General features: G+C 42.6%; 1 protein-coding gene across 4 annotated transcripts; it reads left to right on the plus strand.

Moving 5' to 3' along the window:
- Positions 1-1328: 1328 nt before the first annotated feature.
- Positions 1329-23119, plus strand: cgnb (cingulin b). 4 transcript variants are annotated; one of them, XM_035183556.2, is made up of 21 exons: positions 1329-1531; positions 5872-7054; positions 7149-7237; positions 7342-7411; positions 10701-10798; positions 11033-11165; positions 11248-11451; positions 13261-13409; positions 14480-14506; positions 15017-15137; positions 15459-15671; positions 15902-15991; positions 16727-16984; positions 17083-17253; positions 18516-18677; positions 18840-18929; positions 19045-19128; positions 19229-19347; positions 19923-20031; positions 21017-21180; positions 21767-23119. In XM_035183556.2, the coding sequence occupies exons 2-21, from the start codon at positions 5882-5884 to the stop codon at positions 21894-21896; spliced, it is 3654 nt and encodes a 1217-aa protein (XP_035039447.2). In that variant the 5' UTR covers positions 1329-1531; positions 5872-5881; the 3' UTR covers positions 21897-23119. The 4 variants fall into 4 exon arrangements, with proteins under 4 accessions (XP_035039447.2, XP_035039449.2, XP_035039446.2 ...); XM_035183555.2 differs by having other exon boundaries at positions 1330-1531; positions 11248-11460; XM_035183558.2 differs by lacking the exons at positions 21017-21180; positions 21767-23119 and adding an exon at positions 20819-21010 and having other exon boundaries at positions 11248-11460.
- The last annotated feature ends 1527 nt before the right edge of the window (positions 23120-24646 follow it).

The following is a 24646-nucleotide window of genomic DNA, read 5'->3' on the forward strand; positions in this document are numbered from 1 at the left end:
ACTTTGTTTTATGGGTCTCTACATTTTTAATGTCCTAATAAATTAGTAATACGTTTACAAAAACGTAATTAGGCACTAACTGAAATCAACTTTTCAAGGGTTCAAATTCCAATGAAGTTCTCTAATAGCATAACCAAGAGAATTTCCAGAAATCTTACAGCAATAAATTAATAATTATTTACTCTCTTGGAAATCTCTCTGGTAACCAAGAACTGTGGCCACTGAATATACAAGTCAAACTGTTGTTCCCTTTCGCCTGTAGTCACTCCTAAACTAGGCTCTGTCTAAAAACAGAAACTTAAATTATTTAGTAGGAAATGATTTTTGTATTGGTGAGGGTCATAAGGATTTAGTTCATTCAGCAGTAATATAATAGCCTGATGTGTAGAAAGCAGTTATGATTAGGGTTTGGGTGATACGGTCAAAAGTGAAAAAATGTTCAGCAGTCGATAAAAAAGTCTGTTAAATTTAAGACGGATATTTGCTCTGGAGTGAAGGTTCTGGTTATAAACTCTTCTTTGTGAGCAGAGTGACGATAACCAGCAAAACATTTTATAAATATCAGGAGGAACAATTATGTGTTACATCTCCTCACTGTGCACAATGCATGAGGAATATATCGATATATAAAGAACCCATGTCCCATTGCTATTGCTGACAATTATATTGTGATAATTATTGTTTTCACCCAGCCCTAGTAAAGACTATTAATATTGTGTTACTTGGCAAAAATAAGACTCAGGTCCATATGAATATAAAACAAAAATAAAAAGATACAAATTACAAAATACAGCACAAAAAATATAGAATAAAATCAAGACATTTTACAAGAACACAGGGATTAAAAACACTTGTGTTCTAGTGCTTCCAAAAACAAGATATATCAGTGTTATATCTGGGTTAAGGACAGATGTTAAAAAGACGATCAAATCAAAATAAAGATTATAAACAAAATTTTAGTGCCAGATTAGTTAATTCCCTATTAGTTACGATATCAATTGAATGGTCATATACACTTTACTGTACTTTGTGACTGGAATTCACTCTTTTCCTGTCAATAGTTAATTATCCTCGCCTCCGCACTGACCCGCCTGTGTATTGGATGTGGTCATAGCTCCATTCTGCGTGCAGACATTTTCTGATCGATCGACAGATTATTTCCCATAACACAGCTGTGGAAATGGGTCACACACTGGCTGTGTCTGGGGTGTGTCTGTGTGTGTGTGTGAGTGCGTGCATGTGCAGATGAGATGTTAGTTAGCCCGCAGCAGGCCCCGCCCCCTCTGGGAACCTCCCACCAATCCGGTCGGTCCTGAGGCGGGACCAGGACTCTGATGCGCTGGCAACAGGTTGCTCTGGTCGCGGGGGTGAATCTGCCCCATGTCCTCAGTTTGTGGAGGAACAATCATCTCATCCAGACTCAACTCTGAGCAGGGAACCCGATCATCCTCCTCTTCCTCCCGCTGCGGGGAGTCACACTGAACCTCTGACCGAGCAGGGAGGGGTATTCCTGGATCGGGATTATCTGCAGGTACAGTACAACAACAACTATCCCACTCTTGAGGATGTTTACACAGCTGAAGTGTTTCTCGCACTTTTGTTGGGTTTTGCGCACAAGTGGCCGGATGTCCGAGTACCTGCTGCGAGGCGGTGAGCGTGGCGTAATCTTTGGATAAACATAGACGGACACCTGTGGCTTTGTGATTGGATTTTGGTGGCGGTCTTCTCGCGCACGGCTTTTCCTGCTCGCGATAATGGACGAAAAGAAGCGAACGCCAGGGCTGGAAATCTCCCCCTGGATGCGGCTCCGTGTGCGCTTGTCTATAATTGGATGCGAGCGCGCTGCGTAAAGAGGACACGAGGGGTTCTCGTTGGGAGGCAGGTGTTTGTTTGTTTGTTTGTGTATTTGTTTGTTTGTTTGTTTATTCCCACGCACGGAGCTCGTGTAAACAACCCGGGGGTTTGGTTTCGACGCGCACCGATACTGACTGACCGGATAGGTGGGTGTGACGCAACCATCCGGGAGCAGACAGGTGCTTGTAGAGGTGACCCTGCTGCTCTCATGGTTTCTGGAGTCTTTATCTTTGTTGATATGGATTTCAATGCGAAATTAATGAGTGAGTACATGTGTAAATACTGGGACACCTGACAAGGAAACACTTACATTTGGCTGAGAAGTGAGATCAGCCTCGTGATAAATCCTCCTATCACACATTAGAGTTTACAAGTGATAACTGGTGAAATGTGCCAACTTATTCCTTCTTTAAAAGGTCTGTTTAAATATATGCATCCACTTCTAATCCTGAGTTTGAACATGTTATGGGCTAATGCAGCTCACCTGTGTGTGTTTGGGTCAACATGTCACCAGGGTTGGGTTATTTTAACCCCAGAGACCCCTCCCCTATCTCAACAACACAGCCAACACAGCCAATACCATAATAGTTTGCTCAGTGAGACCTTGCTGTTTCGTAGAAAATGAATTATACTCATCCCAAATAAACTCATTATATTGAAATTATGATTTAGTATTATCTTTTATAGACTTTAAGTGTAATTGAAGGGTGGAATGTCCTTTTTGTTTTGAAGAAATTATTTTAGGTAAATGATTAATTTCTAGCAATATACACTAAAAATTAACCAAACTACAACATTTAGTTTCTCACATGTGAAATCTTTAACAGAAATTGAAATGTGTTATGTCATTTTGTGTATTTTTCACATATCCTTATTCTTCTTTGGATATCATGTAAAATGTCATAAAATGAAATATGCTCATCACAATTTTGCAGGTGATATCTCAATTCTTTTACTTTTGTCCAAATAAAATAACAAATAGAAAAGAAGGAATTTCCCACATTGAGTTCAACAACCTTCAGCAATCCTTTAAATGATCAAACATGATGCAAATTACTTCTCTGTTTATCTTTTATTTGACTCATAGTTTCGGTTAAAATATTTAAATAATATATTATAATAATGGATTTCAGCCAATTGACGCAGCACCTACAGGGTCAAATAACCCATTTTTTTCAGATGCCCCCTGGGGTGAGAGAAACTGAGGGAGTTGAACATCAAATATAGGGTTGGAAGCAGAAGAGGCTGGTAGAACCGGGCCAGAGGAAAATAAGAAGCGAATGCTGGGCGAGGAGAAAAGGAAGCGTGACGGCTGATGGGCCCGTTCGGTGACATTCCTGTCTCTGTTGACACAGCCTTCACTTGTGACAGAGAGACAGGGAGAGTTGACACAAACCGGCGCTCGGCTGCTGGCTGCTGAACGTGCACGACAACAACTGAGCTCTTGTTGAAATCTGTGTTTACCCAAGGAGCTTATTTACACCTGTGGGCATTCAGTGTGACCAGTGACCGGCAGCTGAGACCTGAGCATCTTGATAACAGCAAAAACAGACGCATATGGATGAGACACAGGCCATATTCCTAACCCGCAGATTAATAATATGTCCAACACGGTCTGGGAACCTGCTTGTGGTTATGTCAGGACAGGAGAATAAATTTGTTTTGCGCTGTATTTTTAGTCTCCAGTTAGTTTGTCATCCTTTTTAATTAGTCTCTTCACTTTTTATTTACTGCCTATGTGGACAGTTTCCCAACGTGTAGGCTTTAGAGTTGATGCTGCCCCAGTTCTCAGTTTCTTCTTAATCTGTCCTTATTATACAAATGCAAACCACGCGCAATGCCAAGTGTAAAGGGAACGACTGGAATCCTAAGAATGTTTTTTGGGGGGGGGGGGAAGACAAAGGCTGACTTTGATTCACTAATCTAACCTCATTGCTAGTCGAGGTGCAGCGTGTTACTCTATAACCAGCCGTCAGACAGAACTGGTTACATTCTAAGTCCTGTGGGAGTCACATCTGCAAACGCTGGATGTCAGGAAATAGACAGGGGTCCCAGTGTGAGGCTGGAAATATAAATATACAGATCAATGCATGTCAAGAAAGTACACATGACTTAACGAGATACTGAAAAGGGTGATGCTCATTGAGTCAATTACCTGCAGGGGAATGCACAGCAGGTTTTGTCCTCGTGTGCACACCCTTGCATATAGTAAGTGTGTGTGTGTGTGTGTGTGTGTGTGTGTGTGTGTGAGTGTGTGTTCGTGCTTGCGAGGCAGTGTGTGCCCGCGCGGCTCAAAGTAAACAGTCTACGCCTGAGTGACTCTACTCTGAAGTCTGGTGACTGGGGAGACTCTGGCAGAGGCAGGGAGACCGAGGGGAGGCCCATTCCTGATCTAGTCCCTGGTGTTTAATGCTCCACAGAGCCGGGACAAAGGGAAGAGTATTCACCTCCTCAGAGCGCCCATCACCAAACTCATTTTCAGAGCAGAAGGTGGACACGCGTAGGTTATACGACTCTCATTGTAGCCGTGTAGGTCGAGTCTCTAAACTCTAAAACTGATCTGCAAATACTTTAAACATCAATTCATTGAACAGGAGATTTTCCTTTTAGGCAAATATGTAAAATCTATAAGGATTTGTTTCATCGTCATGTATAATATAACACAACAGCTTTGCACAGATGGTTTGATAAAACAAAGACTTTGAACAGGTCATTGTGGACTAAATAGAGTCATCAAGGTTAATCCATAATGAAAATGTTCATTTCAGTCATTATTTAAAACACCAATAGATTCAGTGTCACTTAAACAGGTTCTCCAGAAACGTAATATTACACTTTAAAGTAGAGGTGGACGATACAGCAAAAAGATTGTATCAACATAAAAATGTTCATCTCAGTCAATATCGATATCAGAATAAACGTCACATTATCTTTTCTGTTAAGTTTAACGACTGCTTTCTTTCCTCCAGAGTGAAGGTTGTGGTTTTAAACTCGTCTTTATGAGTAACACTTGGTAACAAAAGCATCTTTTAGTTTGACGCTCCCTGTCTTTCAAACTCCTCCTGCTCCCAGTTTGTCATGCAAAATCTACCAAGCGCTCGGCTGAGATAACCCTAGTGACATCATCTGGGTTATTTGTCATAGTCTGTAGAAGCTCATCAACGGAGGATATTGTTGTATCAGGTGTTCATTTGCCACTGTGGCCACTAGTAGTGCAAATATCTACCTATCTGACATCCACCAGCCACACACCTACAGTGTACAGTAGGTCTTTGTTCCTCTGTGCTCCCAGTATCAGCCAAAAGGACATTTAGATGCCTCTGTGCGTTCCAGCTGTTCAAATACATGAACATACCAAAAACCCAGTTAATGATTAGAAAACATAAGGTGGCACCAGCTTGCCTTTGTGAATCAAAAGCAACATGCTAGTCATTTTGGTCTAAAAGACACTAACTGATCCGTCTAACTGTGTTTTCCCTGCTTTCTGAACACACCCTGGGGGAAAAAAGTCGGCCTCAACCTGTACAAAGAAATTCAAAATGCCCCAGTGGCATATTTGGCATGGCATGAATACAATGCATTCTGGCTGAGAAGGAATTTTAACCTGTTGAGCAGCAAGAGAAGATGACAGCTTCATCAAGATATACTAGTAGTCTGATATTTCAGCTGAGCCAGACTGACTCCATCTGGGAAGAGGAAGAAGGGAATTTACACAGGAGACGAGGAAAAGGTTATGAGGAAGTCGGGACATGGGTCAAAAGGTGGCAGATGAGTTAGTGTGCAATTACTTTTTGTAAAAACCTGGAAATAGCAAAAATGACGTGGAGGACTTATGAGTGCAGTGCCTGAAACACAGTCGGTGAAAATCCACCAAGGCCAACACCTTCCTGGATCTGCCCGTTTATCCAGATCTGCTCTTTATAGCTTCCTCAAATCTCAGCCTCTAAAATTTCCGTATTCTTGTTGCTTACGTAACCTGATTTGCATTTCTGCTGTTCTCATGTCTCCCCTGACCAGGCCGGTGAACATGAGCACTCTCTCCACTGACAGGAAGCCGCTCGTGGATTACGGCGTTCAGATCCGCTTCATCAAAGACCTCGACGACACAGGCGGGGGTTATCCTGACAAATCCAGAGGGACTAACGGTGCCACTCCTAATACCAACAAGTATGGGGTGGCAGTGCGGGTGCAGGGAATCTCTGGTCAGCCCTATGTGGTCTTGAAAGATGGCGATAAAGGTGACTCGTATGGAGTTCAGCTAAACACTCCCAGCTCCAGCTCTGGGTCGCCATCACCTTACAACAGCCTCCCCAAAGCTAATAAAGAACCAGCAGGATTCACGAACCCCTACGTCCCCGCTGCAAACACAGCTCGCTCCCCTGTTTCTCCAGCGGAGGACGAGGACAGGGAGATTTTTGGGAGTCCTCTAAAGCGACCTCCAGGGGATGGTCAAGCAGGAACACAAGGGGAGGAAGAAGGTGCTGCTGGAAGACAAGGACGGGTCGAAAAGCAGAAAGCCGAACCCCAACTCAAAGCAACAGCCAGTGAAGTAGAGAACAATACAAGAGATTGTACGGATGAGTATAATGAAGCAGGGCTGAAACCTGTCAAATTAAATGGCGTGGGACCCAGAGGGTATGTGCCAACTAAATCTGGTTTCACTGGCTCTTTGGGGAGGTACAGTGGGAAAAAGCACAGCCCGTTTTCCCCTTCAAAGTCATTCCCAGCAGCATCAGCACCAGCCAATGAGGAGCCTCCCCCAGCCATCGTCACCGACTCCCTGGCTCCCATCAACAAGCTCATCAATAAGTTTAACAGTGGGACGCCAGGCAGCGCCCCGCAGGCCCGAGGCCGCTCCGGAGCAAGGCAGCGGCTGAAGTTTGACGAGCGCAGACGATCCAGAAGCCTTGACGCTAGAAAAGATGTCCAGTCGGACGTTTCCCTGTCCTCTCCTACGTCTCCTGTCTCTCAGACTCTGAATCCCTACGCCTCTCCCATCTCTCCGACTCTGAATCCCTACGCTGCTCCTCTGTCTGCCTCCTCCAATTCGCTGCTGTCACACGCCCAAGCGCCCAGCAGCCTGGGAAGAGGCCCTGCATCCGTCACCAAGGTGTCGGCACTCGAGGCTCCCAAGCCAGGCTTCAGGTCTCCGGGGAAGTTCGTTGCTAAGAACTACCCTCCATCTATAGCTAAAAAGCCTGTAAGTACCACCCATGGGAGGGATTAGAAGTTATTTTAAGGTATTAAATTGTCTCTTTGTTTCGTGTCTCACTTTGTTTACTTTCTCTTCGAAGGAGATTCCTCCGAGGAGCAAAAGCACAGAGGTCATTAGTGGGGAAGAGGCTCAGGTCAAGCAGTCTATTTTTAACCACCTCAAAGACGGGTAAATACAAACAAGATTTACTGGATGGATATAGCGTCCATGTTGCTGTGTATACAAACATGGGGGGGGGGGTTTCCAATCTAATCCCCTGTTTTCTCCCCCAGCAACAGTGAGAGCGAGGGATCCCTCAAAAGAAAGGTCTACGCGGATCATGAGACAAATGGCAGTTTTAAGGTACGACAAGGCATTAAAGCTCATTCATGTTTTGCTTAAATGTCATAAACCCTTGTATTTTGTGTGTTTCTGATACAAACATAAATGAACCTGTGAAAACATGGAGGTTCAATGTTGATATTGGGAACTCAAAAGTCCACTTCCCAGGTTTTTTACTTTTCAACTGTATTACTGTGCCTTTAACATTTGAGGAATATGGTTGTTTGCTTTGATCAAAAGTAATAGTCTACTGTCTGTACAGTAAATATTATGCTACAACCAACAGCCGGTTAATGTGACACAGAGAATTTAACCGTGGGAAATGGCGAGCTTTGTCTAAAGCTAATAAAATCCACCTCTCAACACCTTCAAATCTCACTGAAAAACACATCACATCTTGTTTTTTTATCTGTAGCTTCATATCTAGTGTACAGACGTAAAAAGAAGTCAGAGATATATTGATTTTCTTATCAGACTCTCGGCAAAGACAGCAAATAAAAGCTTATTTTTATCATGTATTAACCAATATCTTTAAAAATTGTAGACCAGAAGCTAAAGCAACTATCAGCTGTGCACATATAGATGATCCGACCCAAACGTTCACTCTTAAAGCTCGGCACAACTACTGTATTTCCGTCTCGTGTAGCTTCAGCACATTAGTCAAACAAACGGTTGGAAAACAGGGAGGTCTGGTCTTCTCCTCAGCCGAGCAGTTCTTGTGATGAAGCTAACAGATGGTTGGCAGCCGCCGCTTTGTTCTGAGCCTACGAAGTTTCTGTTTTATTCAACTTTGCCTCAGAGGATCCTTGTTTGGCAGGCCCCCAAAAAAACTTGAAAATTAAGGGCCATGCTGAGTATTCCTCTTGTCAATTTACGGCATCGTCTCCGCTCCTTTGTGCTCCTCTGACACCTTATTAAAATAGACTGCGTCTGGGTTTTTATGAGGATGAACAGAGTACCTCCTTTTAAATTTGCAACCTTTTGCATAAATCTACATGCAGAAGTAATCCCTTTGGGTCCTCACCTTCTCAAATTACGTGCACTTGATTATGTATGATCCCGTGTTATGTACTTCTTAGCGGGTTTGTGACCATGGCTGCTTATTAATTATTTGCCCCCCTTGTCTCTTGGCAACAATGCACCTGCAGAGGAAAGCTGTTGAGGGCTCGGCGTGTGTTGAGAGCGCAGTCATTGAGATCCATTAATAATTGAGTTGGACTGGAACCCTGCACCAGCTGGGGGTTGGCTTGCCGGATGGGACGGATCCTCCTCACGGGGGTCCTTGTTGAACAAATCCTCCTTGTTTTTCGCGTCGTCCGCCATGTTGTGCACTTCGCTCGAGCTGATTTCTCAGCCGAGCGTCTGACGGCAGGATGAAGGGGTTGAAATTGTTTTCTTTGCGTGGAGCTATTCCTTTCTCAGCTCTGGTCCTAAAGCCAAAACATTTTTCGTCTCTGTGTAAAACCCAGAAACACAAGATCAGAGCAGGATTGGATGATGTGTGTCCTTGTAAACTAAAAGACTCATCCAGTTTTGCTGCATTTGTGATGCATCCAATGTGGAAACATGGTTGTAGCTTTCATTTCAGAGGTTGACATGCATTTCAAAGTGTTATGTGAAGCAGCCGGTTCACATTTCTTCTGTACCACTAATGTCTTTGGCTGTCTTTTAAGTGCTTGTGTTGTGTTTTGACTGATTTATTGCAGTAGATGAAAGTCAGTGGGAGAGTGATGAGTAAAAGCACTGACACCCTGATTGATTTCTCGGGTTAACTGAGGTTCATATGCTGTTGTGTTGTTGGATTCACTCAGTCCCAGACAGGATACGTGTGTTTGTTTGTGTCTGCTGCCTCGACAAAGGACCCATTCACAGCCTTTTTTGTTTGTGGCACCTCGTCAGTTCTGGTTCTGGAAGTAAAAGTTCCATTAATTTTTGGCAGAATTTGGTTGTGACCTGTCTTTTGCTGCGTCTTCCCCCATTCTCTCTCCCACTAGTTTGCATCCTCTCAACTCTCGTGTCAAAACTAAAGCTCAACAAGTGCGTTAATGTCTCTTTCTTTGATAAAAGGTAAAAGTCCGTTTACGCAAAACATTGGGAATGCGTTAACTCTGACTCCTCAGGTGCATTTCCTCAAGAAACATCCAATACTGAGCTTAAAATTATATTATATGTGCTGCTAATAGCTGGTGTAATCTTTTGTTTCACTTGCTTTGGGGATTTGTGTAGATTTGGTTACGATAAAACAATTATTTTCTTCCCAAACTGAACAAGGAATCATTTTCTGCTTTATTTTCCCCTCTCTGTTATGTTATGACCTCATCACTGGGGCCTGACCCCCATCCTGAACCACCAGACCAGAGCCTGTCAGGATCAGAACAGCTATTATCTAGACCCGTGGTGTAATGAATCTCATTTGCAATATGTAATCACATTGTGTTCAAACATTTTCCGATGTGTTTAGCATGGCAGGAGAGTCTCTTTTTGTTGTAAATACACAGCTGATGCAATTCACTCCAAGTGCTCCAAAGAGCTTATTCATATTCTCAGTTATGTTATCTCGTGTTAATTATCTCTTTGTGGGGACGGAGAGAAACTGAAACGTCCCAGAACGGGATTATCTACGAAACCGTCCTGCGGGGGACGAGAGGAAAATGAAACAAATCTGTACACAGTATATCTTCATAATCTATCTCTGATAAGTTAGAGAAATCCCCCCCCCGAGGAGCAGAGCTGTCCGTGATCCTCGCTTTGTCTCTCGTCTCTGTTGCTGTGCGTCCCTGTAATGGGTGTGTAGGAGGATGAGAGCGGTTTCATGGGCAGGCTGCGCTTATACCTCCTCTTCAGTGAGAGCGAGTCTCGATGAGCGGTGTGGGCGACAGACGAGCCACCGCTCCGGCTCTGCTCCCCTGCAGCCTGACAGCGGCTGTTGTTTATGTGCAGGGGATCGAACCTTTTTGACGATGTCTGAGCTCACTGGCAGGGCCTGTTTTCACACAGACTTTTTCACTGTCAGAAACTAGGGCAAGAAAAATCCAAGGAAGGATTTTTTTCCCCAATATCTTTTAATGTTTAAGTAATACAGAGCGCATAATGTAAGGCTGACAGTGACACTGCCATGTTTCCTCTGTGTCTTTGTGCTCGCTCATTGTCCTATGTCTCCTCTACACTGTGTGTGTGTGTGTGTGTGTGTGTGTGTGTGTGTGTGTGTGTGTGTGTGTGTGTGTGTGTGTGTGTGTGTGTGTGTGTGTGTGTGTGTGTGTGTGTGTGTGTGTGTGTGTGTGTGTGTGTGTGTGTGTGTGTGTGCGCACAGAAGGGAGGATATGATGGGAGACCCCAAAAGGCAAATCTTGAGGAACTTCAGGAGCAACTCAATAGATGCAAGAAAGAACTGCAGCAGGCCTATGATGAGTAAGGATCTGTCTGTCTGTCTGTGTCTGTTATATGTTTCCGTTGTGGTCTATGTAATGTACGCAAAAGTGCCGTGTGTGTGGTTTTGCATGTGTGCACTTAAAAGCCGACAATAATCTTCCAGTTGTCACTCCTGTGGCTTTTTGTCAAATGATCTCTTCACTGTTACCTGATTGATTGGCTTGCTAATGAGTCTGTGTGTGTGTGTGTGTGTGTGTGTGTGTGCGTGCACAGACTGGCCGAGGAGCGCATGGCCAGAGAGGGTGCAGAGACTCGTATACGTCTACAGGAAGATCTGCTGGCTGAGCTTCAGGAGGATCTGAGGAGGGTTTCAGAGAACTCCCCGTACTCTGACTCATTACAGACGGTACTGACCTTCTGCACAATCTCACTGACACACACTCATGCTCTTATCTATCGTACTAATCCGTACATTTCTTTCTTCATAGGATGTGGTGACTCTGCAGGCTGACCTGGCCGAGGCGGCCATGTTGCGTCAGCGGCAGGAGGACACGCTCCACCAGCGCGAGCGGGAGCTGACGGCGTTGAAGGGCGCGCTGAAGGAGGAGATCGAGTGTCATGACAAAGAGATGGAGATTCTCAGGGAGCAGTACAGCCAGGACATGGACAACCTAAGAACAACTATGGAGCAGGTGACACAGGTGGATGCAGCAGTTTTCTTTTATTCATTTCGTGCATCACGTCCGACGCACAAAACTTTACTGTGTCGCAGCCCCTCAGTTACAATGTGATGTCTCTGATCACATCTCCTGTGATGCAGCAGAACATTTAACAGAAAATAAGATTTTTTTAAATTGACTTGATTAGTGTCAGTAGTTAAGACGTATGACTAATCTTATCAGCAAGGATGATTAAAACAGTGAAAACAGATAAGAAGGAATAGACACTGTGCAGCTTCAACATATCATGAGGGACTTTTTGAATTAAGCCGGCAGGGGAACAATGGTACACAACAAGAATATTGATTCTTAAAGTTGAATGAAAATTCATCAGTTAAACTACAGAAGCATTTTGCGCATACTTGAGAAAAAAATGTCTGTTGACCGGATGAACTTCGAAGAAGAAGAAAAACAAAGACTTAATTCCATAGCAGTAAAAATGTTGGTTCTGTAACTCTGATGTCACTGAACCAACACACACGAAGCACAAGTGATTCAATTAACTGAAGAGAGAACAAACAAGACGCTGTTTACACACAGAGCTGGACACACAAGAAACTTTAAAAGAACAGGACAGCTCCTTCTCATGTGTTTCTTCACAAAGTCTTGTTAACAGGTGGTTGGGATCATAAACTTTACTGTGAAAGAAGCAGAAATTGTGCAGAATTAAATTGAATCTATTTATTTTTTAACATTTCTTTCTGGTTTGGTTCAAATACATTTAAGTAATATCCACTTTTTTGTTTTTCTTTTTTTTGTAAGCTTTTGACATTTGTGTTATGGTTCAACATAAACTTGCACCCTGACATATATTTTACTTTTATTTTATTGCATGATAATCCTCGTTATATTGTTTCAGTGTCAAAATAAGAGCGTGCAGATTACAATTCACTTCAAGGAAGGATTATTAACCTAATTCCCTGCCATGGTAAATCTGCAATGCGGCAATGCACAGTGATCATTTCTCAGTTTCTTATCATTGAAATATTTTTTTATTTCTGTTGCATCATAGTCTGTTAATGCAGCCGGAGGATAGAAACAGCCAGTGCATTTTTTTCCCTTCTCAGATGAGCTCTTTATACAGATATACAGAACAGTCATGTGTTACTGAGGGGATACTTTCATGTTGCATCTGCCTATTATACACCCGGGCTTTGTCTTATTATTCTGTTCAATGTGTCAGTTTGCGGCGTTGAAGGTAACATAGGGTCAGACTAAGTCCAGAGCCCAGAGAAGTTTTTCTGCTTGTGATTGAGATGTAAAACATTCTCCAGTTGCATTTCTATTCTGGAGTTTCTGTCGTCTATTTCTGTAGCACTGTAGGACGCGGTGTAAAAAGAAATGTGAAGCATACGTGCACATATACAGGAATAGATCATTATGCAGGTCTGGGAGATGTCAGGTGAAAAAAATAATAACAACACGCAGCCCGAGAGCAGGAAATGAGCAGACAGGTTGTCAGCTGCTTTTGACTATGTGATTTTTATTTGGCGAGAGGAGGATTAAAGCAGCTGGATCGCTGTTTGTGTCGACTCCACCGTGATCCTGTCTGAAATTCTGCAGCGTTATGTCTCACCTACAAGTATTTTTTAGAAGTTGTAGACGTGTTGATGAAAGAATAAGCTGAGAAATCTGTGTGTCTTTTCTTTGTGAAAAGGAAATGTAATTAAAAGAAAATGTGATAGATTTGTGTGTGTGCGCTCCCTTTGATTCGCTGCTGTCATGATAACGAGAAGGATAAATGAACTTACTTGTGTGTGCATGTTTGTGGTCGTGTGTCAGTCCCAGGAGCAGATAGAGGAGGAGAGGGAGAGGGTGAACGCCTCCATGTTGACCCTGGAGGACGAGCTGGAGAGCTGCAGAGAAGAGGGCGAGGAGTGGAAGATGCAGCTGGAGGTCACCACACAGGAGCTGCACGACACCAGAGAAGAGTCAGTGTCTCCAAGTCATACTTTCTTTATTGCACCACATAGAAATAAATGACAGGCGACCTCAAAGATGCCGATATCGATGACATTTGTAAGCTGTTGAGCATAAATGACATGTCAAGTGTTTAAAGTGGTGAAAATCAAGTTTTTATACATGTCAATATGTCCGTCTTGAGCCTTTTATATGATAAAATATGTATTTTGAGCAACAACAACAACAACCAGAACCCCAAACAGACTACAGACCACACAATTGAGTTTGATGTGATGTCACAAATCTAAGAAACCAATCGTGTCAACTTGTGGGTGTGGCTCATTAGCTGGGAATGGCTCCTCAGCTGCAGGTGGCACTGTGATGTGGGGGGGGGGGAAACAGGGGCAGGGGCGGGGCCATGTTAGCTTATTCATAGATTTGAGTCAAGAAATGAGGAAGGAAGGTGTAGGATTACATTAAAGTAATTTGATGACAAAGGTTGAGGAACAAGGAAGCGTTTCAGGGGATTTAATAAGCTACTGGAGGGGGATTTTAAAACGTTGTGCAGATATGGCTCCATTTCCTTATGTTTTCTTTTTCTTTATGTAAATAACGTAACTCGCATCAGACACCTCTCTGAAACGTATGAATTTTTCGTATTTGTTTCGTCTCTAACTTCAAATGTGTGTCAAAACCACTACACAAGCATGAAGTAACTTTCAAAAACCTCAAATATGTGGATAAACCCATGTTTATTTCAAATATGTAGGATAGAAGCATATGTATCTATGATTGAATGCTCAACCAAACTTGTTATGGAGCCATCTCAACACTTTAGGATCCATAAAAAGACAAAGATAGACATTAAAACACAACTTTAGTTCACAACTTCTCTTTATGTCTTTGAACTGGCAGCGGTAACATGTTCCAGCCTCGGTCAAGCATCAAACACCCTTTGTCGTGTTTGATTTTTTCCTCTACGCTGGAGGATTAGTTCAAAGAATCTGAAGAACTGTTTTTGGTTTGCTCCTATAAGATTACATTCCTCTCAAGTTATTTCTAATGCATGCGCTCTTTCACTGTACTTTTCATCCGGCAGGAGCGGGAAGCCCGACAGCAGTGGAATGTGAGAGAGAGAGAATCACTGTGTTTGGTTTCGAGTAGATTTCGCCCAGTTTCATTTCATGTCGATGATCTGAGTGGATTTTGTATCTGATGACGTGCATTGATCATTAGATTGGTGGATCCCTACTAGCAGTGCTGTGGTGATAATCAACCCAATCATAACAAACCAATCAATATTCAGGATATACGTAAATGAATCTATATTAATCCATCAATATTTTGTAGTTTATCACCATCTGATCACATTTAATTATCTATTAGAGATTAGATTTGAGTAAATGATTAATTGATTTAGGTAATTTAAGGTGCCAATCCTACTTTATAAGTGCTTCTCCTGCAACAACTGCCCGATTTTGTATGTAGTGATGTTTTTATGGTTTTGTCCTAGGCATGTGTTTGTGCCCATAGCCTTGTGTGCAGTGTGTGTGTGTGTGTGTGTGTTCTCGTCTTTAGTTCTCGGTGTTGCTGTCACCCCTGTGTGTTCCTTAAAATCTGACTTTTCTTTCCTCAGCCTGCAAAAATCCTGTTCGGAGAGGGAAGCCTTTGAGAGCAAGCTTAAGGATCTGCAGGATTCACTTCTCGCCACGAAGAAACAAGGGCCTGCGTGCGACGATAACCGCTCTTCAGCAGAGGTAATTCACATTCGTCACGACGCAGAACGCAGATTATTCTCTCTGTGTGGGTGAAGTGCAGGGGCTCGTCTTTTCTGTTTTACAGTATGCTCAGCTTTTTATTTTCTCTAATCTGTCGGAGCTGTGAAGCGGCCGTGGGTTTTCTTTTGGATGAAGTTTAGATCATCTCGTTTTTTCATTTTCATTCATCTTTTCTGCACACACACACACATTGAAAGTCACACTCACATGCCCACTGCTCATATCAACACATTGTTATGCGCCCTGGCACATTCCTCTTGCTCACACACGCATTATTCATCTCTGATTACTTATCCCAAGGAGCTTCAGCGTTGCCATGACGATCTCAAGCGGACTCGCGCCGATCTTGACAAACAAAAGGGCGAGTTAGACGAGAAGAGCAAAGCACTTCAGGCCCTGAAGAAAGCGAGCGGCGAGAAAGAGGCCGGGCTGATGTCTGAAATCGGCAAGATGAAGGAGCAGTCGCAGAAAGACAAGAACGAGCTGGAAAAGGCGCTCGACAAGGCGAAGGAGGTGCGGCGTCTAGATTCTAATGAAAATAAATGAATTTGATCATAAATAAAATGAAAGAGACAACTCCTGCTTCTCTGAAATTGATCTAATGTAAAGAGTTTGAATGAATATCAGAAATTAACAGGAAAAGCGCAAGTGTTTCATGTATGATCAGTAAATTCTCCATCGCATATCAGCTTTCTGTTTCACCTTCCTCTTTCCTCTCTGTACTTTGACCCTCGTCTCTACAGTCATCAGCTGGAAAGACTGTGGTGGACCAGGGCGCCAACATGGAGTTGCAGGAAGCAAACGCTCGCCTCAGAGAGAGGCTGGCACGCATGGTACCGTACAAACAAAGACAAGACAAGACAGTGCAGTAAACTGCTGTACACACACAAAATTATATTAACCCACATACTGTACCAGTACAAAAGAAACGGCCTCCCACACAGACGCTATTTTCAACTGGGAGACGTAAAGTAAATTAGATCCGAAGGAAATCTCAAACATGTAAGCTCGGGGAATAATCCCTCCGAGATGAATTTGCATGGGATGTATATTGTTCTCCATGTGCGCTAGAATATCGTGGTTTCATAGCTGCTGTACAAGCTTTAATCTTATTACTTACTCATCATGTGACGAGTGGAGTCATACACCAATCAGAATATGTGCAAAGCTAATAACAAATTATTATGTCAAGGATACAGAGGAAAATTTTGAAATCAAGATAATCAAGTTTAAAGTCCCTGTTCTAACAGTATTTTGAATATGGAGTGAAAGCCTTTTATCATTCCACCTATTTTACATAACAGTTGTATCAATGGCAAATTATGCAATACTGGATTAATACAATAGGTTTGCTCTGTTTATAGTCTACATACATTATTTTTTCTGATTCATATGAGGTCATTGTGACCTTTGACCCCTGCTATGTAATAAGGTACATTTATTAGAAGAAGAAATTCCCTCAAGACGTTCTTCAAGACGAAGAGAGACGTTCAACCTGAAAACAATGCCCCCGGTCACCGGCTGTCACTGGTGTGGAGGCTAAACAAAGATATTTTCTCATTACACAGACGAGGCTTCACTCCAGTGTGTCCGTGAGCTCAGACACAGACGAGGCGGTGGAGGCTCTGGAGGACGAGAACCGTTCCCTGAAGTCTCAGCTGGAGGAGGCCAAGCGAGGAGCCACCCGCATGAGCAAGGAGAGGGACGAGCTGACCCGGCGGCTGGAGGAGAGAGACCTGGAGAGGGAGGCGCTGCGGAGGGGCAAGAGCGACCTGGAGGAGCAGAAGAGGCTGCTGGACCGAGCCCTGGAGAAGATCAACAAAGAGGTGCGTGTCAGATAAGCAGCAGGGTTTGGTCACACAGCATAAGGAGATGTTCATCACCGTGTTTCTCCTCTCTGCCTCCTCCTCCACCGCTGCACCAGATGGAGATGATGATGGGAGATTCCCGTCAGTCCGTGATAGCCCTGCAGACGCAGCTTGAGGACTACAGGGAGCGCTCGAGGAAGGACCTGCTGGAGGCGCAGCGCAACTGCAAAGACCGACTGGCCGAGCTGCAGAGAAGCCAGAACAACCTGAAGGCCCAGCAGGAAGAGGTGAGGACATGAAGGAAGACAGAAACACGAAGGAACCTCTGAAATTGTCCAAAGGTTTTACAATTGAAATGTAACCATGAACTTCGATTCTTCAACTTTTTTTATTTGTGCAAGCTTTATGGTTTTAGGAATCGCCATGTTGATCTGTGGGTCAATGGTTTTGTCTAGACTGACGTATTTAAAAAACTATTTATTTTTACATTCAGTATTTATTAACATGATATATATTACATACTTTCCTATCCTCAGAATTGTAATTGAACTGTAATGCTTGCCTGAAATGATTCCTGATTTAGCGCCATCATCTGGACAAACATTAAATCTGTCCAGTGCCCACAAAACTACCGTTTTTTCCATCAGAACTTTGTGTTTTTAGCTATTTAACAAATGTTAGCATGCTAATAAGGTGCTAACTAACATGGTACATATGACAGCTTCCAAATGTAACGATAAAATCGTTGCTGTAGGCATGTTACCAGACTAATGTTAGACACAGAGCTGTAAACATATGGTTATATACTCTTAGTTGTGTTAGGATATTGTGTTAGTGTATAAAAGTGTATAAAAACGTAAGATATAAGATGATAAACTGCTGCTTGCAATGTATTACAGGAGTGTAAAATAGAATAAATGAATGTGACATTTTGAGAATAATTAGAAGAAAGCTGTTATATTACAAGAATAAAGTTATATTTAACATATTTTGTCAATAATCTTCAAGGCTAACCCAGTATCTCTGGAGTTCTACTTCCTCTGGATCCAAAATCGTTTCTTGAGAAACTACGAAACCTCTTAGAATATCACGCAGACGTTACGATAGCTTTGCGTTCAACCAAACACTTCCAAAGAGGCAATTTCCTCCTGGTTTGTGTTGTTCTTTCTTCAGAATAGACACAGTTTCTTGCACATTCTTCTGATACTAATGTGGTATTTTGTAATTTGTGAAACTGATATTAAACTATAACTTAACCAATAATCTCCAGATTCCTCATTTGAATGCAGGCGACAGGTTGATCTTCTGATATTCCTCTTCTAAAACGTATGCTGAAATAAAAACTGTATTCTTGTAATATTATGACTCTTTTCCCCCTTTATGTTTCCCTAAAGTCTGAGAACGTGTAGCAGGGTTCTATATATAGAGCATGTCAGACAAACTGTAAGTGGAGTTTTGGGGGAATTACAAAAGCAGAAAATAGATAAGAACGAGTGAGAGTTCCTATAAAGTTTCATACATAATGATCCTTTGCTCCTTTTTCTTCCAGGTTTCCCGCCTGAAGAAGGAGCTGCTGGCGTGCAGCGAGGAGAGAGACAGCGCCCAGCTGGAGAGAGACCTCCTCAGTAACCGGCTCAAACACTTGGACAGTGAACTGGAGACAGAGAAGAGCACCCACACAGATCGCACCAGGGAGATCAGGGGCCTGGAGGTGAGGTTTCAAGGTCAAAGGCCATGAACTGTGGACTCCAAAGATGGGTGGGGGTAAATTGGGGATACAGGGGTGTGTCAGTAGAAAAATGTTGAGGGAGTCATGCATGTGAAGTTGAGGTATCAAATGGTACGGGCATTTCAAGCCTGTGTGTGTTCACAGGATAAAATAAAGTTGCTGGAGATCGAGCTGGACGAGGAGAGGAGCAGCGTGGAGCTTCTCAACGACCGTATCTCACGTAGCAGAGATCAGGTGCCACATGAAGAAATATCTGAAAGCACATGCAAATAAAGAGGAGAAGGCGTTTTTATGCAGCGGTAGAACTGATAACAGGTTCACTTACACCACCTCCTCCCTCTCCTCTCAGGTGGATCAGCTTCGCTCGGAGCTGATGCAGGAGCGCTCGGCGAGACACGACCTGGAGATGGACAAGAGTGCAATAGAGAGACAGGTACTGTCCAGTCATTCGTGTTTTAATACACAAACACGCACATGTAGAGTTTTTTAAAAATGAGTTGTTTATTCACGTCACTGCACCGCTCCTCTTCAAGATGAAGGAGATGAAGTCTCGTATGGCCGACATGGAGGGACAGCCTCGGCCCACAGCTGGACTCAGCCTGCTGGAAAACAAAATTCAGGAGTTAGAGGAGAGACTTCGCAGTGAAGAACGGTACGGACTTAAAATATGTTGGTTGTGTTTTAATAAGGCATAAGAGCAAATACCTCGGCCAAGGCCAACAGTCTCCTTAGTTTCAATCAAGCTGCACCAAATTGCTCCCACAGATAAGTCCCCTGAAAGTGCACGATTTTCCTATTTTCATCAAGATCCATGAATTATTTCTTGAGAAATTCACACCCAATCTCACAATGTTAATGAAAGTGAAAAACAAAATGCTTAGATTAATTGAATCTGCTCCAAAAGTTAATGGGTTCTTTCTTTCATTCCCCATCCGTCCCCCAAGTTTCAATAAAATGTGTTCCTTAGTTTTTGCTTAATCAGACTAACCCAATGAAAAGATAACCTCCTTTTGGCGGTAATGATAACAAACCTGGTTCTAGTGTAGATATACACACTCAGAAAGAATAACACTCCAGGACTGAGAAATCAAATCATCCATAAAATATCACAAGGAGAGGAATTAGGGAGGCAAAATGTATTAAAGATCCAGAATATAACTTAAATAATTGTGTATTATATCTACGTTTTGCAGTGGTATTGACTGAGTGTTGAATTTGTCCCCACAGAGAGAAAGCCAGTATCCAGGCCTCTCAGAGACGAATGGAGAGAAAACTGAAGGAGCTGAACGCCACGTTAGACCAGGAGAGGACCCAACATGTCGAGCAGAGAGATCAGGTAAATATCAAGATTTGTGAAAATAATATTTCTCCTTGTTTTAGTCTCTATTGGTTAAATGCTGATGCTCAAAGGGATCAAACCAATAATCACCCATAAGACAACAGTGTGTAGACTGTGTGTAACTTCCTCCCAGCATCCAGAAATGAAGCCAAAATACGATACAGATAAGAACGCTGCCATCTTGCATTTGGAGTCTGTGCAGTAGCGATCGGGGGATAGAGCCGTGGTACCGAGGTCCCACTGATACATGGGTTTGACCAATCATGAGTCAGTCCCAGCTGTCAATCATCTTGAGAATGAGAATGATTTTGTGACGTGCACTTTGATATTTTAGTTTGGTCCCCATCCACTAACATGGAGGAGGCGGGGTTTATATCCTATTCTGCAGCCAGCCACCGAGGGGCGATCAAGGCGTTTTGGGTTCACTTTTGGGAAGCTGTCATATCGTCCGTCTTTATATACAGTCAGACACACGAGTGGTCTCAGTCTTCTCATCTTTTTCTCTGCATCTCTTTTCCAAAAGAAGTCAAACTTATCTTTCAATGTCAGTGAGACCTACTCCTCCTAAATATCAAATGTGGTTGTGTGAAGTTTGCTGACTCTGTGTTTGTGCTGATTTACGTCCTCGACACAGCAGTAAGAATCATCAATAGGTCCTGTTTGATCTGCGTCTGCTGTTTAATCATCGCACAGTTCAAACAATGTTTAATTGCTTCTTTTATGTACGACTAATAATCTGATGCGAACTCCTCCTGACCCACACCCAATCTCACTCGGTCACCAGAACGCTCCCTGACTTCCCTCCCCCGATCATCTTTCTGCTGCCTCTGCTCTTTTTTTCTTTTTTCGGTAGCCTTAACTGCACCCCCCACATACCTAGAGCACCTGCCTCTCTGGCTTCTTCACCCCTCCGCTCCCTCATCTTCACCCATGACCTCCTCTGTTCCCCTCTAACCCCCTGGCTCTCCCTCTCCGTCCCTAGCTGTCTCTGCGCGTGAAGGCCCTGAAACGGCAGTTCGACGAGAGCGAAGGGGAGGTGGAGCGCCTGGAGGTGGTGCGCCGCAAGGTTCTCAGAGACCTGGAGGAGCAGCAGGAGCTCCAGGAGGCGCAGCAGGCCAAAGTCACGGCGCTGGAGACTGAGCTCAAGTAGGACCTTACTCAACCATTCAGTCATTAGGTCATTAAAGGTTCAGTGTGTAGACTTTAGTGGCAACTAGTGGTGAAGTTGCATGTTGCAGCTGAACACCCCTCACCTCACCCTCCCCTCCCAAACATGAAAGAGAACCTGTGGAAAGTTGTCATAAAAACTCAAAAGGTGTTTAGTTTGTCCAGTCTGGGCTACTGTAAAAAAAATGGCGGCCTCCATAGAGAGGACCCGCTCTAAATATAAAGACATAAATATAAAGTATTTAAATATAAAAGGCTCATTCTAGGCTAAAGAAAACAACAATTTGTACAATTTAGATGATTATATTACATCACAAGGATTATTTTATATTCAATTTCTGCCAATAGACCCTTTCATCTAAATCTTACACACTGAACCTTTAAGTTTATATTTGACAGTTTTATTTTTCCACAAACAACATATACTGTATATACTTGATTTAACTGATCCTATCAATAACACGTGTGTTCTTAACACTAGGTGGCAGTAAATAGTAACTAGCATGACCTGCCTGTAGTCATTGAGTCATGCTGTTGGAATGTCTCTGGTTTGGTTTTCTCTCAGGCGGAAGTCGCAGCACACGCATCGTGCGTCTCTGGCTCCCTCCACTCTCAGCTCCGAGGAGGAGGACGGGTTCTTTGACGCCAACATCACCTCCATCCTGCACGAGAGCCACCTGCAGTCCAACAGCTAGAATGAGACCACTGTGGAAAAACTCAGTGCAGAAAACTTGTAGGATGAGAAGGAAACTCAGGGGCATCAAGGATCCACTTGTGTGAATGACTCTGTTGCCATGCACCACAGACTTGCCGTGCAGTTGCTCCTATTCTTATTTTTAGTGCAGCGGTCCGACGGAGACAGGTTGTCAGGATAATTAGATTGCATTTCGTTTGAGCCTTCAGCTGTGATTATGATTGCGTCTCTGCTGTTTTGTTCTATCTGTCATGAGGCGTGCTGTTTCTCTGTTTAGACGAAGAGTTACAAACACAAGGTTTTTACGTCACAGCTTTAATTCTGTTGTCGAAAAAAGGCTTCACATTTACTGTATAATACTGTGGTAGCACGTCACTGGGGTTTATGTTCAGAGGTAACCAGGTATTTTACCAGTTTTCTTCCACTGACTTAGAAACTTAAATCTATTTGAAACCAAAAATATATAGATTTTTTTCTTTTCTTGTTTTGTCTCACTGTTTCCGTCATTGGTCGTGTTTGTGTTTGCTTGCGCATGATAATTTACATCTGTCAGTGTTGTTATAGCTCCAAGTTTTCTTCGTGTATTAAGTGATATATATATATATATATATGTATGTATTTTTTACCTTTGACTGTGACAGTAACGGCCCGTTTAAACTGAGCCTCCATTTTTTTGCATACCTGTTAGTCATGACAATCAAATAAGCATACGGTGACACTGTGTATCCTCAGAGGTTAATTAACTGCTTTAATGATCATATTTCTCAATGTGGTTCGTTATATTTGTGTATCTTTGTGTATTCAGCTCGGTTCTTGTGCATGTTTTCACTCGAATGCCTTAAAAAATGAACTTGTATCTTTATTCTCACTTAATGTCGTCGCTGCATGTGTTGTGTTTACTGTATATGCTGCTGCTGCTGCTGCTGCTGCTGTAATGTTTTCAATAGTATTTCACTAGCTTGCCTGTGCTTGCGTCTCTTGTGCATTAACTTAACTTAAGAAACATTCCACATTTCTCCTTGTTGCAACCGGCTGTTATGAATATTGATTCATATCTCCCCAAATGACTTATTGGTGTTATTATATTTCAAACGTGTCACTTTGAAGATTTATATAAGGGCAATTACAAGAAAGGATGCTTTATATTTAGAGGTTGTATATTGAGCTGCTGGTAACATTTGATATATGGCAAAGAGTGTACAATAAAAAAGAGGGACATTGTAAGTTGTTCTTATTTTGTTACTTATCTTAAACTGTGAAATGCACTTTTTAAGTAAAGTGTAGGCATTTTAAACTTTTATTATAAACAGGAGAAATATGACAGGAAATAGGGAGAAAAAGATGCAACGAAGGTCAACAGGAAGCAGGGACACTGTGGTATATGGACGCCATCTTAACCCTCACATCATGGGTGTACCTCAATATACAAATTACACTTAATATATTTTAATTTTCTTTGTATTGTTTTTCCAACAGATAAAACATACATAACCAGTAAATTAGTCCCATACATCAAATTACATTCAAGACAGGACAAAACAAGGATCAAGGGAATGTAACATTAACAGAGCAGCATACATAGTATGTAGTTTACATAATATATATACATATGTACAGAATAGTACCTTGTATGATATAAACTACACAGTAAATCAACTTCTACATGTCATATGTCAAAGACACTGTAGCATAAGGGCGTTGTATTTTTATCTAAATATCAATTTTTTCTGTATATTTCACCAATAAAAGGTACCATGGAAATATTATATTTGATAAAATCCAAAAAGAAATGGATGTTTGAAGCTTTATTAGAAATTCTCATTGTCATATAATCAATTTCTTTCTTATTCCTTAACATGACAATGGTCTGTTGAGATCGCTGGGAGCTCTAATGTCTGCTGCAGGACCTTTGCTTTAAACTGTATGACTTAAAAAAAAAAAAGATATACTCTATTACTCCACAGCCACATGAACCATCTTATCCAAGGGGTGTGGTCGTTGCCTCATACCTGCCGGCTCTCTGTGTACTCTGTGGGAGCAGCGTCAGTCATCGACAGGCCTGAACCCAGAACCTATTAATTCACTTTCTTCCCACATTTCACCTCACACACAGCAATGGGAATTTGTACATAAACTCCCACGTCAACATGGGTTGCCTTCAAACAACAAAGTTGATCAATCAAGTTTTATTTGTATAGCCCACATTCACAAATCACACTTTCCCTCATGAGGCTTAACAAGGTGTGACTTCCTCTTTACTTAAACCTCAACAAGAATAAGGAGAATCTACACAAAAAAGGAAAAATGCAAAATCCACAAATGAGACTGCTCCATTTTTCTGTCGTACAGAAATAACGGCAGCAAATGTTGGATCTCCAAGACACAGGGAATAACACATGCAGGGACTTTGCTACACATCAGAAACCAGTTTAAAATATCCTGAGGCAACTTCACACCTTTACAGAGATACAGGAAATCTAAGATCAGTGCCGGCTGCTGTCCCGCTGTTCTGTCTGTGCAGCTCACAGCTCTTCCACGGCTTATCATTACTAACCAACCCAGCAGGCCTCAGGGTTTACTGTCAGATAGAATTTCGTACATTGTCAGGAAGCATCGAGGGTCATGGGGTCACAAACAATGAGCTGACAATTAATGTTGATGTTCAGCAGAATCCAAAAATATATTGTACGAACCGAGTTCCTTGGGCTGACTGCTACAGACCTTCCCACCTCATCAGAACAGTGTGGAGTC

The sequence above is a fragment of the Hippoglossus stenolepis genome, chromosome 17 (assembly GCF_022539355.2).
Source record: "Hippoglossus stenolepis isolate QCI-W04-F060 chromosome 17, HSTE1.2, whole genome shotgun sequence".
NCBI lineage: Eukaryota > Metazoa > Chordata > Actinopteri > Pleuronectiformes > Pleuronectidae > Hippoglossus > Hippoglossus stenolepis.

Bases quoted from the DNA above. Each gene is read 5' to 3' on its own strand.
- cgnb (XM_035183555.2), top strand. From the start codon at position 5,882: ATGAGCACTCTCTCCACTGACAGGAAGCCGCTCGTGGATTACGGCGTT. The intron at 11,166-11,247 runs GTACTGACCTTC...CTTTCTTCATAG, and splicing joins ACTCTGACTCATTACAGACG to GATGTGGTGACTCTGCAGGC. The intron at 13,410-14,479 runs GTCAGTGTCTCC...TTCATCCGGCAG, and splicing joins CTGCACGACACCAGAGAAGA to GAGCGGGAAGCCCGACAGCA.